The sequence below is a fragment of the Hyla sarda genome, chromosome 8, assembly GCF_029499605.1.
Source record: "Hyla sarda isolate aHylSar1 chromosome 8, aHylSar1.hap1, whole genome shotgun sequence".
Lineage (NCBI taxonomy): Eukaryota > Metazoa > Chordata > Amphibia > Anura > Hylidae > Hyla > Hyla sarda.
This window is the reverse complement of record NC_079196.1, coordinates 9,494,604-9,509,909: the sequence shown is the minus strand read 5'-3', so window position 1 is coordinate 9,509,909 and position 15,306 is coordinate 9,494,604. Positions and strand designations below refer to the sequence as shown.

Here is a 15,306-nt window from a genome sequence, read left to right as displayed (position 1 = left end):
AAACTTCCAATGTGGGCACTGTATAGCAAAATCCCAATGGGTTTCTGCTGCGGCGGAATTACAAAGCAGAATTAGGCTAAGTCTCCACTTGGTTCTTTGCACTGCGTTTTTAGGGATTTAAAAAAACGCCTGAAAAATCGCCAGTGCAAGTGACGTCATCATGCGTTTTTTTTCTGGCGTTTTTTCCGGCGTTTTTTTTTCATTTGTGTGGAAATTGCACCTTGGCGTTTTTTTTGGTACCCAAAATTTCTGGGGTACCCAAAAAAAAAAAAAAAAGGATGCAGCAGTGATGGAATTTTTTTTTATTAAACGCAATGTATGTATTTTATAACCCAATTTTTATTACTTTTTAATAAAGTGTGTGTTTCACTTTTTTTTATTTTTATAAATTGTTAAAAAAAAATTATGTTGTACTACTACTCCCAGCATGGAACAGACTGTTCCATGCTGGGAGTGATAGTACCTGTACTATAGACATATATCGTCCATAATATAGCAGAGAAGCGAGCGGGTCTATACAGCGCTCGCCTCTCTGCACTATACTCCGGTCACTGATCTGGCCACCCAGAGCTGTGATTGGCTGGATGGTTTCAGCCAATCACAGCTCTGAGGAAAAGAATGAATGAGTGGCTGGCCCGGAGTATAGTGCAGAGCAGGGATGTGAGCGATGTATACAGTCATTCCATCTCTGCTATAGACAGGACGATCACAGCGGGTGTCCGTAGTGACATCCACTGCAATGTGTCCTTAAGCAGGCACTACTACTCCCAACATGGAGCACACTCTGCTCCATACTGGGAGCTGTAGTACCTGTATTAATAGACAGATCGCAGCAAGTGTAGCTTCTGACACCCGCTGCGATCTGTCTATTAATGCAGGTACTACAGCTCCCAGCATGAGGCAGAGTGTGCTCCATGTTGGGAGTAGTATTACCTGCGGTTATGGAAAGATCACAGCGGGTATCACTTCTGACAGCCGCTGTGATCCTCCTGTATAATGTATAGAAGCGACCGCTCTCCTATGGTCCCCTGCACGGCCGTGTATATGTATATATATATATATATATATATATATATATATATATATATATATATATATATATGTATGTATGTGTGTATATATGTATGTGTATATATATGTATGTATATATATATGTATATATATATATGTATATATATATATGTATATATATATATGTATATATATATGTATATATATATATGTATATATATATATGTATATATATATATGTATATATATATGTATATATATGTATGTGTATATATTAATATATAATATAATATAATATAATATAATATAATATAATATAATATAATATAATATCCTATTTCTCACAGAGAGCTGTGATTGGCTGGAACCATCTGGCCAATCACAGCTCTGTGGGAAATATGAATAAGTGTAAATATACGTCATTGCAGGGGACCATAGAAGAGCGGCCGCCGCATCTATACGTTATACAGAAAGATCACAGCGGGCGATCTGTCTATTAGTACAGGTAGTACTACTCCCATCATGGAACAGTGTGTTCCATGCTGGGAGTATTAGTACTAACTAAAAAAAATGTAAAAAATAAAGCAAAAAAGTGAAAAACACACACACAATACATTTTTAGAATTGTCGGCTACATTTGTATTTCCCCGCACACATAAATTGATCCCTGTTTAAAAAGTAATAGTTTTTTTTTTTCAATAATATACATTATACAGATGCAATTTTTTCCTTCACTACTGTATATTTTTGATGAAAAATTTTTAATGGTACCCTACGAAATTTTATTAAAAACTGCTATCTACATCACTTTTTTGGATCGCTAAAGTCCAAAAAAGATTAAAAAACGCCTGCAAAAACGCCAAAGTTAAAATCCACATAGCGTTTTTCTTGGCGTTTTCTCACTCCCATAGACTTCTATTGGAGCAAAAGGCCACGATTTTGACAAAAAACGCCGGTTTGAGGGAACTACAGCGTTTTTTTTTTTTTCAAAACACCAAGGAGCGGAAAAAACGCAGAAAAAATGAAAAAACGCCAAAAGGATTAAAAAAACGCCAAAGTGAAAAAACGATAAGGGGAATTCAAAATTTGCGATTTCTCATTGACTTACAGCTAACATCTGGCCGCAGCGTTTTTTCTGACCAAAAAAACGCCATGCAGCAGAATTGGCGTTTTTCTTTGTGTTTTGCAAAAAAAAAAGTGGAGACTTAGCCTTACACTTGAAAATTCTGTAGCCTTAGAGGCTTAATCCAAAAATTTGCCTCAGTCCTCTTACAGCTGTTACATTGTATCATGGTTATCCTTGAACTAAACACAAGTCCTGATACATTGTAACCAGTTTTACCTGATACATTGTAACCAGTTTGGTTTCCATTTACTGATAGAGAACTTTAGTGAAGGATTAAATCACTTTTTACAAAGTCGTTGAGCTTTTTGTGATGTAGTGGTGATACTAATACAGTGGTTCCTTAACATACGATGGTAATTCGTTCCAAACGAGCCATCGTTTGTCGAATCCATCGTATGTTGAGGGATTCGTGCAATGTAAAGTATAGGAAGCTGTACTCGCCTGTCCCCGCCGCTCGAGATGGTGTCCCCGCCGCTCGAGATGGTGTCCCCGGTCCTCCGCTGGGCTCTCCGGTCCTCCGCTGGGCTCTCCGGTCCTCCGCTGGGCTCTCCGGTCCTCCGCTGGGCTCTCCGGTCCTCCGCTGGGCTCTCCGGTCCTCCGCTGGGCTCTCCGGTCCTCCGCTGTCTTCTCCGGTCCTCCGCTGTCTTCTCCGGTCCTCCGCTGTCTTCTCCGGTCCTCTGCTTTCTTCTGCAAGGCCTTACTGGGCCTGCGTAGCGATGTCATTACGCCGCTGCGTACGCCATTCCTATTGGATGACGTGCGCAGCAGCGTATTGACGTCATTGGAGAGGGCCGGAAGACCAGCGCCGGACCCGCAGGGCACCCCGGAGCATCGTGGAGGGGTAAGTAATACTTAACGCACCACACGGGGAACATTAAGCTGCTATCCGGCAGCAGCTTAAGCATTTGGCGCTGCCGGATAGCACTTAATGCGATGGCCCCGACATAAAAAAGGGGCCATCGTAGGTCAGGGGGGGGGGGGGGGGGCACTGTAATGGCTTTATTAATGAGTTGGCCCTTTTAAGACAAAACTTTAACATTTGTTTCTGAATTTGTATTGCAATCACTTCTTCCTCAGTGTTCACCGTGGCCGGACCTGCCTTATCAGTCAAACAGCTCGTCTTCCCCTGGATACAACAGCTCCCCGACCAGCTTTAACCTCGGAGATGGGTAAGTTCTGTGTTCTGTTCTGTATCACACACTTATTTGGGGAAGTGGGACGTCTCTCCCCGGTGAGGCTGACTGTGCAGGTGTTGGCTCTTCGCTGTGTCAGCAGCTTTTCAGCACCACTCCTCTGGACAGCAGCATCTGGTTAATCCGCTCACTCCTGTCCGGCAGTCTGAACCATGTTTCTCATATTTTTCTGTTTTTTTTATTTTTAGCAACTGCTCTCCAACCCCTCAGGTGGAACCTCCTCCCCTAAGAAATGATGTAAGTATGACAAAAATGTGCGACCTTTAACATAGAAACAAAGTAACTCTAGCCTGAACCGGGGCCGATTCTGTTATGAATACTTCAGTGGTGTTTAGTATGGAGACTACGGCTGCATGACAACACTTATCACGTCATATGCAGATTGCATCTGTAGTGTAGCGACAATCCTAGAATCCCAAAACCCCTTTACTTTATGGGAACAGCAATGCAGTCCACGTGCATGGTGTGAACCTGGCATAATGGTCTATATTCTGTACAATGTATAGAAAGCAGGACCCTCTGCCACAGTGTTTCCCAACCAGTGTGCTGTTGGCTGTCCGGGCATGCTGGGAGTTGTAGTTTTGCAACAGCTGGAGGCACACTGGTTGAGAAGCAATGATCTACCAAAATGCATTGCATATAGTCTATTATCTCTTTTTCATTGCACATGTTCTCATCTCATTAATTCTTCACGTTTTTAACTCTTTTCCGGTAACCCTTTATCTTGCATAGAAAGCAGTTTCTGGATTTCAGAATGAAACTTGGAATCTGGAGGAGAAGGGAAAGGTAATACTGTCATTTTTTTATTTATTTTTTTGCATTTAGGTTAGGTCAGCAATTTTCTTATATATTTTATTTTCATTAATTGATTAAAATAAAGAAACTAATACATTTTATTAAATATTTTACTTTAAAATATATTATTAAATTTTTTTCCCTAACAGTATCTTGTGCCTTCAGCAACCATCCAAGACGTGCAGCAGTGGCTTCAGCGCAACAGATTCCCTCAGTACTGCCGGCTGCTGTCCAGTTTCTCTGGTATGTCTAAAGTTTTGATTGCCAGACAACATAGGACAGAACTAGTCCATGTGGAAAAGAGCATTCACAATCAGTTTGGGGGGGGGGGGGGGGGTTGTCTGCAATCTTGCTGACTGTGGGATCTATATACTGCTGCTATCTCTATGGGATCAGGATATATAGTATATACCTCCCTTGTAGATCTATCTGTATACTGCTGCTGCTATCTATGGGATCAGGATTTATATAGTAGTTATGCCCCTCCCCTCCAGCTCTGTCTGTATACTGCTGCTGCTACCTCTATGGGATCAGGATATATAGTAGCTATGCTAACACCCCCCCCACCCCCGACACACACACACCTTCAGCTCTTTGTATACTGCTGCTGTTTCTATGGTATTAATATATATAGTAGTTATTCCCCCCTCCACCTCTATCTGTATACTGCTGCTGCTATCTCTATGGGGTCAGTATATATAGTAGTTATATAAATCTCTCAGATCTATTTGTATACTGCTATCTCTATGGGATCGGTATCAGATCAGTAAGTATTTGTACATCTCTCTTGAGGCTTTGTTAACATGTATTTTTCCAGGCATTTTCTGTTTTATTCCACGATTTTCCTAAAATCATGCAGGAATTGCTATAAATGTAATTTTCAGAGTAAATTAAAAAAATCGTTGTAAAAACTTGTTAAAAGTGCAACACGTGAACGTCATAAAACATTTCAATTGTGATTTTTTTTTTTATCAAATCATGTTTTTCTCTTTGATAATATAAAAAAAAAAAAAAAATGCACTTTGAATGGAAACACATCAAAACTGCACATAATGAGCTGACCCCAACCCACTTATGAGTCTAATCAGTTGACCTAGGTGACCTACAGCAGCCTAATTAAATGACCAGGTGTAGTGATGAGACTGAAAAATTCTGTTCTGAAATAGGAGTAAATATGGCTGCAAACCCATGCTTGCCACATCAGCTGAAACAGTTAAGCACAAGACATACACAAGAACCGCTACAATATTCTTTGTCTATGCTGCATTATATAAGCAAAACATGTTTCTCGGAGTGCTACTTTAAGACCTAGGTATTGAGTTGGGTCACTGAACCTGGAAGAGCCTGTTCAGGAGCTGTAGATTGATTTATTTGCTTTCTCAGCAGAGGTGTGAATATCTTAGTTATTGGAAGCAGCCGAACCTGATAATCACAGAACATCTATTTGATGCGTGTTGGCCGCATGTTATAGGTGTACATCTCCCTATAAGCCTCTTATTAGCCTGTCAGGCAGGGGAGTGTTTCAGGCAGAACATTCCTGGCATGTGGATGAGCCTCCTAGGACCTAGTTGTAATGATGCAGCTGAGGGCACAGGGTTCAGGTTGGTTACGTTTTTTTGGGTAGGCGGGTGGAACAAGACGTCTGAAGAGGATCCCAAGGGCCGCACCTTCCCATACATGTTAATAAGAATTGCCTGAAATTGTACATGGGCTTGTAACACTTAACTCTGACCTCCTGCAGGCGCTGACTTACTAAAGATGACCAAAGAAGACTTCATCCAAGTATGCGGCCCGGCCGATGGCATCCGGCTCTTCAATGCAGTGAAGGGGAGGTTGGTACAAGTCTCTGTAGCCTGCAGCACTCCGCGGGATTAATACCTGCAGGGAATGAATATTGTGTGTGTCTTTTTGCAGGAATGTGAGACCCAGGCTAACCATATATGTCTGCCACGAATCTGAGCAGAACAGGTCTGTCCTGCAGCACAAGCGAGAGAATGGAGACTTGTGTGGTAGGTGGCTCAATTATTAACCCTTTATTTGGATAACGTTTGGATGGACTGACCAACGTAGGGGTGTGAACAAGCCGATGTGGGTGGGGCACAGTGCAACAATTCTGAGGGTACCATGTGTGCCCATATAGGAACAGGTCAATGTGCTATAGAGACAAAAAGGACAAGAGGAGCGTGATCCTAGTGAAATACCATTAAAAATTCAGCCAATGTTGGCAATAATATTATGCTCACCGGAATGTGTTATGCTTAGAGCATAACGTCTATAACAGCTCATCAGATAGCGGGTCAGCAGCCTTGGAGCACCTGATCCTCCAGGTGAGTCTGCAGACAGCGATAAAACTTGGTAGCAAAAAAAGAGAGAATTTCTCCAAAAACAGGCGCTTCTCCCAATAAAAGGTTTTCTTTATTCCATCAAGTTAGATATAAAAGATTAAAAAGCACTTTCAACGCGTTTCTAGCTCGGACTGAACTCTTTATCAAGAAGATGCACGTCTTGATAAAGAGCTCGGTCTGAGCTAGAAACGCGTTGAAAGTGCTTTTTAATCTTTTATATCTAACTTGATGAAATAAAGAAAACCTTTTATTGGGAGAAGCGCCTGTTTTTGGAGAAATTCTTTCTTTTTTTGCTACCAAGTTTCATATAGGTAGAGTACGAGCTGATCAGCTAACACCGGACCATCCTCCCAAAACCAACGCACGGCAGGTGTATGGCAGCACCGAATACAGGAACAAGGAAGAAATGCCAGCGAGGTATAGCGGATCCCAGGTTTATTAAATGTATAAAAACAGGAACGGTAAATACAGGGTTACGCGTTTCAGGCGTGTAACAGAACTCCCTTAGTCATACAAAGCAAGATATAAAATGCCCAACTTATATAGGGGAACTTACATATTTTTTAGTATGTATAACCTATATTATATATATTTATTGATGTACTTTTTTATATAGAATATTCATCTTTGTATTCACACTCAATATTATATAATGTTATATGGGGGAATTGTTACATCTTTGTGCTTTTGATCATGATGAAAAAGGTTTTTATTTATACTTGGTAAATTTTCTTCCCACTTGTATCTATGCAAGGGTTAAGGTCTTGTGGGATTGGGAACTCCTCCCTTCCCCACATCACTTCCCCTATATAAGTTGGGCATTTTTTATCTTGCTTTGTATGACTAAGGGTGTTCTGTTACACGCCTGAAACGCGTAACCCTGTATTTACCGTTCCTGTTTTTATACATTTAATAAACCTGGGATCCGCTATACCTCGCTGGCATTTCTTCCTTGTTCCAAGTTTCATATAGGAACAGGGGCATTGAAAGCTCAAGACTAGAGATGAGCGAACTTACAGTAAATTCGATTTGTCACGAACTTCTCGGCTCGGCAGTTGATTACTTATCCTGCATAAATTGGTTCAGCTTCCAGGTGCTCCGGTGGGCTGGAAAAGGTGGATACAGTCCTAGGAAAGAGTCTCCTAGAACTGTATCCACCTTTTCCAGCCCACGGGAGCGCCTGAAAGCTGAACTAATTTATGCAGGATAAGTCATCAACTGCCGAGCCGAGAAGTTCGTGACGAATCGAATTTACTGTAAGTTCGCTCATCTCTACTCAAGACCATGTCAGGTCATATGGCAGTTTCCCAACCAGGGTGCCTCCAGCTGTTGCAAAACTACAACCCCTAGCATGCCCGGACAGCCGAAGGCTGTCCGGGCATGCTGGGAGTTGTAGTTTTGCAACAGCTGGGAGGCATCTTGGTTGGAAAACACTGCCTTGCGCAACGATCATCATCAGTACTGATAATGTGTAACTGTTTTCCCATCCATAATTCCAGTTCATGCAAAACTACAACTCCCATCATGCCCAAACAGCCAACAGCTGGGAGTTGTAGCTTTGCAACAGCTGGGGGCACACTAGTTGGGAAACATGATAATTCGAGAAAAAATATTGGCAAATTGCCCAGATATGTCAAAGGTTTTGATCGTACAGTGTCTCCCTATAACAATAAAAGCATTAATCTTACGTCAGATCTTGGTGTTGAGCGCTTTTACACTCTTCTCCGGGTTATAACTTTGATCACACCAGGCCTCACTCAGACCAGGTGCTATTGAAACTTTTATTTATTTATTTATTTTGAATTTTCAAAACATGAGAATACAACATTTACAGAGAACAAAAACACCCCCCGGGTGAGCACATTTCTACCCCAATAACCCTAAAAAAAGGGGGGAGGTGAAATCCGACAATGAACATGAGAAATCAGGGAAGCAAAGTACCATATATGAACCTTCCACAGGCTACATGAAATAGATCAATGATCAGATCAAACTCCCGCTAAGGGATTAACCAACACAACAACCACAAGGACAATCACTCACACAATCAAACATCCTAGGAGCCCACCTCACGACACCCTGCCCTCTAAGGATTGACAGGGCCCCGCGCAATGGAGCGTCCGTGGACACGTCCAGCAACATCCATGGGACCCAAACCTTATCAAACTTTTTGGGGCACCTACAGCTCACCTACAAGGCATGATACAGGGTAACATATTTGTTCACTAGGGCCACCCACCTAGAAAGAGGAGGGAGAAGTCACATCCTTCCAAGCCATAACAAGGACCTTACGTGCACAGAACAGAAGGAAACGAATTAGAAGACGTCTATAAAAGCCTGATTCTAGACCATTGATCACCCCCAACAAACAGACTTAAAGTGACAAAACAAAGGGAAATTCTAAGTGGTCTGACATACAACCGGAGATTAAACCTGGACTGGATAAGCATATCACGAGCTTTAACTACAGTGGGATAATAAGTCTGGACCACCTCCTTCCACATCTCCTCAGACAGGGTAGGGATATCTATAACCCATTTCAGGTATGCTAGGGCAAACGGGTCAGGGCCTACGGATTGCAACAACGCATACGTCTGGGTTAAAGGCTTATTCAGGTCGTTGGTCCCCAGAAGCAACTCAAGATCAGAAAACACAGGTGACTTCCAGGGAGCCAAACTGGGCTGAGACTGCATGTCTCAACTGGAGATACTAAATGTGGGCATCCCGAGGGCCATCAAAACGGCTCTGCATTTCCGCAGATGAAGGAAAAACACAGTCCTCCCCAAACAAATGCATAGCAAATTTAACTCCATGAGAGCTCCAGAATCCAGCCGCCTCCAACTCCCGTAGGTGATCCAAATGTGGATTACCCCACAGGGGTGCTCGAGGAGAAACGGCTGAGGGAATTGCCCAGAGACCACCGACCAGACCACAGCCACAGTCTTAATGGGAGTCAGTGAGAACGGAAAGGATGGATATCTATACAATACATTAGTCAAAGTCTCATACGAACCAAGCAGAGCTCCCGCCAGGTCAGTGAATATGTTGGAAAGATCCAGGCCGATCCACCAGGCTGCATACACCAGCTGTGAAGCTAAGAAATAGTTATGCCTATTAGGAGCTACCAGAGCCCCCGCTGCTTTGGCACCTGGAGAAGTGCCTGTCCCAATCTCTGAGCTTTATTCTGCCAATAGAAGGATCTCAGAGCCCTGTTAAGTTTAACAAAAAAAACATCTTATTGGGAAGATAGGGGACAAAGAAATAGGTACAGAAATTTCGGAAGAAATATCTTGAAGATATTAATCCTGTCCGCCAGGGACAACGGCAAAGAATCCCACACTTGGAGACGCACTACCGTATTGTCCAAGAGTGGAATCAAGTTGAGGGCCATAAACTCAGTATGGCAAGTACACTTCCACTGCCAGGTACCTAAGCCGTGACACTGCCTGAAGACCATTGGGCAAACTAGAGGGTAAAACTTTCCCCCGAAACAACGGTATTATAGATGATTTAGCCCAATTAACAAGCAGATGTGAAACCTCCCCAAACCTGTCCAATAGCGTAAACAAGGCTACCAAAGAGTCATCTACATCCTTTAAATAAATCAGGGTGTCATCTGCATACATAGAGACCTTTTCAACTAGTGGCCCTCTATTAAGTCCTTTAAAAGAATCTGAGGCTGGAACTGCTGCCTCCAGAGGCTCCCCCGCCAATGCAAACAGGAAGGGAGAGAGCACGCATCCCTGCCTTGTACCCCTGCCCAGTGGGAACAACTCGGAGACCTCAAAGTTAGTATGGATACGGGCTCTAGGACTGTCATAAAGCAACTGGACCCAAGCCCTAAATATAGGTCCAAAGCGGAGAATGCGCAACAGGCACGTCAAATGCCTTATACACATCAAGGCTAACGACATAACCAGAAGAAGCGTCGTCCTCTGCTGCGGGATATTAAGCTGTCACCTCTTGACATTGATATCCATGGCCATCCCCGGCATAAACCCAGTTTGGTCAGGGTGAACTACTGAAGAAATGAGCGCCACAGGACAGCTGTCCCTAGACAAATAAGCCAATAATTATCCATTCTTATCCCCAAACTCATATTATGCTGCCTCCCTATCTGCCAACTTCAAATGAACCCGATCTTTCTGCAAAATCGGGAGAGACCTCTGCGCTTTAGCCCATGCCCTTTCCGCTTCTGGAGTAAGGTCTCTAACCACCCTCTCCTCAAGCACCCCAATTTCAATCTGTAATGCTCGTTCCCTAGCACTCAGCTCCGCTCTCCTACCTGCCACACCTGCTGTAAACTCACCGTTGCCTTGTACGCATTATGTGTCCAATAGTCACTCTGAGCAGCTTCTAGCTCGGACAAAACCTTGTCTACCTGAAGCCAACTTGGAAGCATTTTCCATATCCGAGAGGACTGACGGGGACCCAAGGACAAAGTAACTATCAAGGCAGAATGGTCTGAGATCCCCCTATTAGTGTAGCTGACAACACTCACCGCTGGCAAGAAGATCAGCCGTGGCAAAGACAATACGGGAGAAGGACTTGTGCACAGAGGAATAAAAGGAGAAGACAGAGGCAGCAGGATATTTCCATCTCCACAGTTCAGTAAGGCCCAACGCCAATAATTCAGTGTGGAAGAACCGGTGTCTGCAGCACTGGTGTGATCAAGCCGAGGATCTGGAACAATGTTGAACAACGTCTCCTATAAAAAGAACAGGGTCAGTAGGGGAAGAAGTCAACTTGTTCGTGAGGGAATCCAACAAGGAAACAGTAAAAGGACGAGGTACATACAAAGAAACAAACGTAAAACAAAAGGAAGACAAAGAGCAGTGACGGATAGCATACCTGCGTGAGATCATCAATGGGAGGGACTTAGACACTAAGACAGAAACCCCTCTTGCTGAAGAGGAATAATAGGAATGATACCCCCTTGCCACCCACGCCCTCCTGTAGGATCCAGATGAGGCAGACTGAGAAGCAGGGAAAGTACTCAGAGGCCAGCAGGAGAGGAGTCCAGTGGATTGGACAGCAGGCAGCATCAGACAGTTCAGCAAAGGAGGTCCATGAACAGCTGGAGGTACTCTACCCCTCTCTTGGAAATGCAGGCAACCTGGGGCCAGGATCTCTCCTCCAAGGCACACAGCCACCTCCGTGCACACTGCACAGCAGCCCAGCAGAGCGCCCCGGCGGGAGTTGCTAGGGAGACCAGGGACTGGATGAAGCCCCGCACACAAAGGCCTAAGACGGCGGGGGCCTTAGTAGCAGCCGGGACCACCGTAAAGCAGCAAGGATGGACGGCCAGGGCACAACACGAGACCCCCGGTACATTCCAGCGCTCACCCCCTCTCCTGACAGCGCTCTCCTCCTCTGCAGCTCTCTCACCACGGCTGTCCGACACCGCCCGGTATCTTCCGTCTGCCGCTGCTGCACACAGACCCGACCGACTGCCACCGACTTGCGCCAGGAGCCTCTAGGGAGATTCCAGGATCACTCCCCACCAGCTGGGTAAGTGGAACGCCGGCCACAGGGTAAAATTTCATGGTAGTTTATCCAGGGTAGCGGGAGCTCTGCTCAGACGCGGCCATTCAGCTCCCCATGCAGATCACGCCCATCGCTATCGAATCCTTTGACCTGTCTGGGCAACATCTGACTATTTATTTTATTTATTTTTAAAGGAGTAGTCCAGTGGTGACCCAGAGGTGAACAACTTATCCCCTATCCTAAGAATAGGGGATAAGTTGCAGATCGCAGGGGGACCGACCGCTGGGGCCCCCCGCAATCTCCTGTACAGCCTGGCAGCCCGCGGGAAGGGGGCGTGTTGACCTCCGCACGAAGCGGCGGCCGACACGCCCCCTCAATACAAATCTATGGCAGAGCCGAAGCGCTGCCTTCGGCAATCTCCGGCTCTGCCATAGCGATGTATTGGGGGGGCGTGTCGGCCGCCGCTTCGTGCGGGGGTCGACACCCGCTATCTTGCCGGAGAGCCTGGCCCCCGTACAGAGAGATCGCAGGGGGCCCCAGCGGTCGAACTCCCCGCGATCTCAAACTTATCCCCTATCCTTAGGATAGGGGATATGTTTTTCACCACTGAACAACCCCTTTAATGATAGTCACCATTGAATGTAGATTTTACTAGGGTGCAGCACAGGGTTATTGCATGGCACTGGTCATTCTGGGTTACTACAGTCTGGGAAGAAATGTCGGACACAGTGCCGCCCATATCCAAGGCAGAATCAGAACTTATCTAGTGACTGATCTGTAGGAATGTGAAACAAGTTCATCAGTTTGTCTCCCAAAGGGTCTGTATTTCCTGCTGAACAGGTTTCACTCTGACCATATAGGTTTTGTTTTTCACTCAAAAAATCTTTTATTTCCAAATAGTTTCAGTAGATATTATAAAGTGCGGCCTGATGCAGTTTTAGTAGTCTTTTTTGCACCATCGTGTGTGTCTGTTGTAGTAGTGTGTATGTGTGTGTCTGCTGTAGTGGCGTGTATGTGTGTGTCTGTCTGTTGTAGTAGCGCACTTGTGTGTCTGTTGTACTAGTGTGTATGTGTGTGTGTCTGCTGTAGTAGCGCACGTGTGTGTCTGTTGTAGTAGTGTGTATGTGTGTGTGTCTGCTGTAGTGGCGTGTATGTGTGTGTGTTGTAGTAGCGCACGTGTGTGTCTGTTGTAGTAGCGCACGTGTGTCTGTTGTACTAGTGTGTATGTGTGTGTGTCTGTTGTAGTAGTGTGTGTGTGTATGTGTGTCTGTTGTAGTAGCGCACGTGTGTGTGTCTGTTGTAGTAGTGTGTATGTGTGTGTGTCTGCTGTAGTAGCGCACGTGTGTGTCTGTTGTAGTAGTGTGTATGTGTCTGTGTGTCTGTTGTAGTAGTGTGTATGTGTGTGTGTGTCTGCTGTAGTGGCGTGTATGTGTGTGTGTCTGCTGTAGTGGCGTGTATGTGTGTCTGTTGTAGTAGCGCACGTGTGTGTCTGTTGTACTAGTGTGTATGTGTGTGTGTCTGCTGTAGTAGCGCACGTGTGTGTCTGTTGTAGTAGTGTGTGTGTATGTGTGTCTGTAGTAGCACACGTGTGTGTCTGCTGTAGTAGTGTGTATGTGTCGGTGTGTGTGTGTCTGCTGTAGTAGCGCACGTGTGTGTCTGTTGTAGTAGCGCACGTGTGTGTCTGTTGTAGTAGTAGTAGTAGTGTGTGTCTGTTGTAGTAGTAGTAGTAGTAGTGTGTGTGTGTGTCTGTTGTAGTAGCACACGTGTGTGTCTGCTGTAGTAGCGCACGTGTGTGTCTGTTGTAGTAGTGTGTATGTGTGTGTGTGTGTGTCTGTTGTAGTAGTGTGTATGTGTGTGTGTCTGCTGTAGTAGCGCACGTGTGTGTCTGTTGTAGTAGTGTGTATGTGTGTGTGTGTGTGTCTGTTGTAGTAGTGTGTATGTGTGTGTGTGTGTGTCTGCTGTAGTAGCGCACGTGTGTGTCTGTTGTAGTAGTGTGTGTGTGTGTCTGTTGTAGTAGTGTGTGTCTGTTGTAGTAGTGTGTGTGTGTGTGTCTGTTGTAGTAGTGTGTGTGTGTGTCTGTTGTAGTAGTGTGTGTGTGTGTGTGTGTGTGTGTGTCTGTTGTAGTAGTGTGTGTGTGTGTGTGTCTGTTGTAGTAGTGTGTGTGTGTGTGTCTGTTGTAGTAGTGTGTGTGTGTGTGTCTGTTGTAGTAGTGTGTGTGTGTGTGTGTGTCTGCTGTAGTAGCGTGTGTGTGTGTGTGTCTGCTGTAGTAGCGCACGTGTGTGTCTGTTGTAGTAGTGTGTGTGTGTGTGTCTGTTGTAGTAGAGTGTGTGTGTGTGTGTCTGTTGTAGTAGTGTGTGTGTGTGTGTGTCTGTTGTAGTAGTGTGTGTGTGTGTGTCTGTTGTAGTAGTGTGTGTGTGTCTGTTGTAGTAGTGTGTGTGTGTGTGTCTGTTGTAGTAGTGTGTGTGTGTGTGTGTGTGTGTGTCTGTTGTAGTAGCGTGTGTGTGTGTGTCTGTTGTAGTAGCGCACGTGTGTGTCTGTTGTAGTAGTGTGTATGTGTGTTTGTGTGTCTGCTATAGTAGTGTGTGTGTGTTTGTGTGTCTGCTATAGTAGTGTGTGTGTGTGTGTGTCTGTGTGTGTGTCTGCTGTAGTAGTGTGCCGCACTAACATTGAACCCTCTCTGCAGTGTACCATGCAATATTCTTGGAAGAGCTGACAGCCATGGAATTAATGGAGAAGATTGCAAACCTGTACACCATCTCCCCACAGCAAATAAACCAGATCTATAGACAGGGACCAACAGGAATCCATGTGGTTGTGAGCACAGAGGTGAGTGCATGTTGTCAGGATTGGGTTTCCTCTAGCTGTGAGAGAGCGCACAGTCTGTTACATGCAGGAAATGTGACACCCCCTAAGTAACTATATCCAGGTCTCCACACATACGTCAGCCATGTTATGTCAGTAGTTAGGGAGATGGGGAGAAGCTGTCTGGATGCCCCTTATCTCCAGGTGTAACCAACGGATTGAGAACAGTGCCAGCTTAGTAGAGGGCATGTATGACAGCAGTATTTAATAAAGACACATTGACCAAGCAGCGACTGTTGGGGGCTTTCTGGTGTGGGGGGAATATCTTCAACACTAGAGCCCAATATGTAGGAGAAATTATCTCCCTAAGGTCTCCATTTTGTCAGAAGATATGATACCATAACTCAATTATGATGGGTACAAATAGCCAGACTGGTACCAGCAGAATAGTGAGTACAGCTCTGGAGTATAATACAGGATATAACTCAGGATCAGTACAGGATAAGTAATGTATGTACACAGTGACCTCACCAGCAGAATAGTGAGT

The 15,306-nt window shown here is 44.8% G+C and overlaps 1 protein-coding gene across 1 annotated transcript in view; it reads left to right on the top strand.

The window, feature by feature from the left end:
- Window positions 1-14,783, top strand: part of TFCP2L1 (transcription factor CP2 like 1) — a gene marked incomplete at its 3' end in the record, with an annotated part of 37,880 nt that extends 23,097 nt beyond the window's left edge. Inside the window, 7 exon segments of the mRNA XM_056534348.1 lie at window positions 3,215-3,306; window positions 3,519-3,567; window positions 4,063-4,116; window positions 4,275-4,368; window positions 5,867-5,957; window positions 6,040-6,134; window positions 14,641-14,783. Of these exon segments, the coding sequence (XP_056390323.1) occupies window positions 3,215-3,306; window positions 3,519-3,567; window positions 4,063-4,116; window positions 4,275-4,368; window positions 5,867-5,957; window positions 6,040-6,134; window positions 14,641-14,783 (618 nt within the window).
- Window positions 14,784-15,306: the final 523 nt, after the last annotated feature.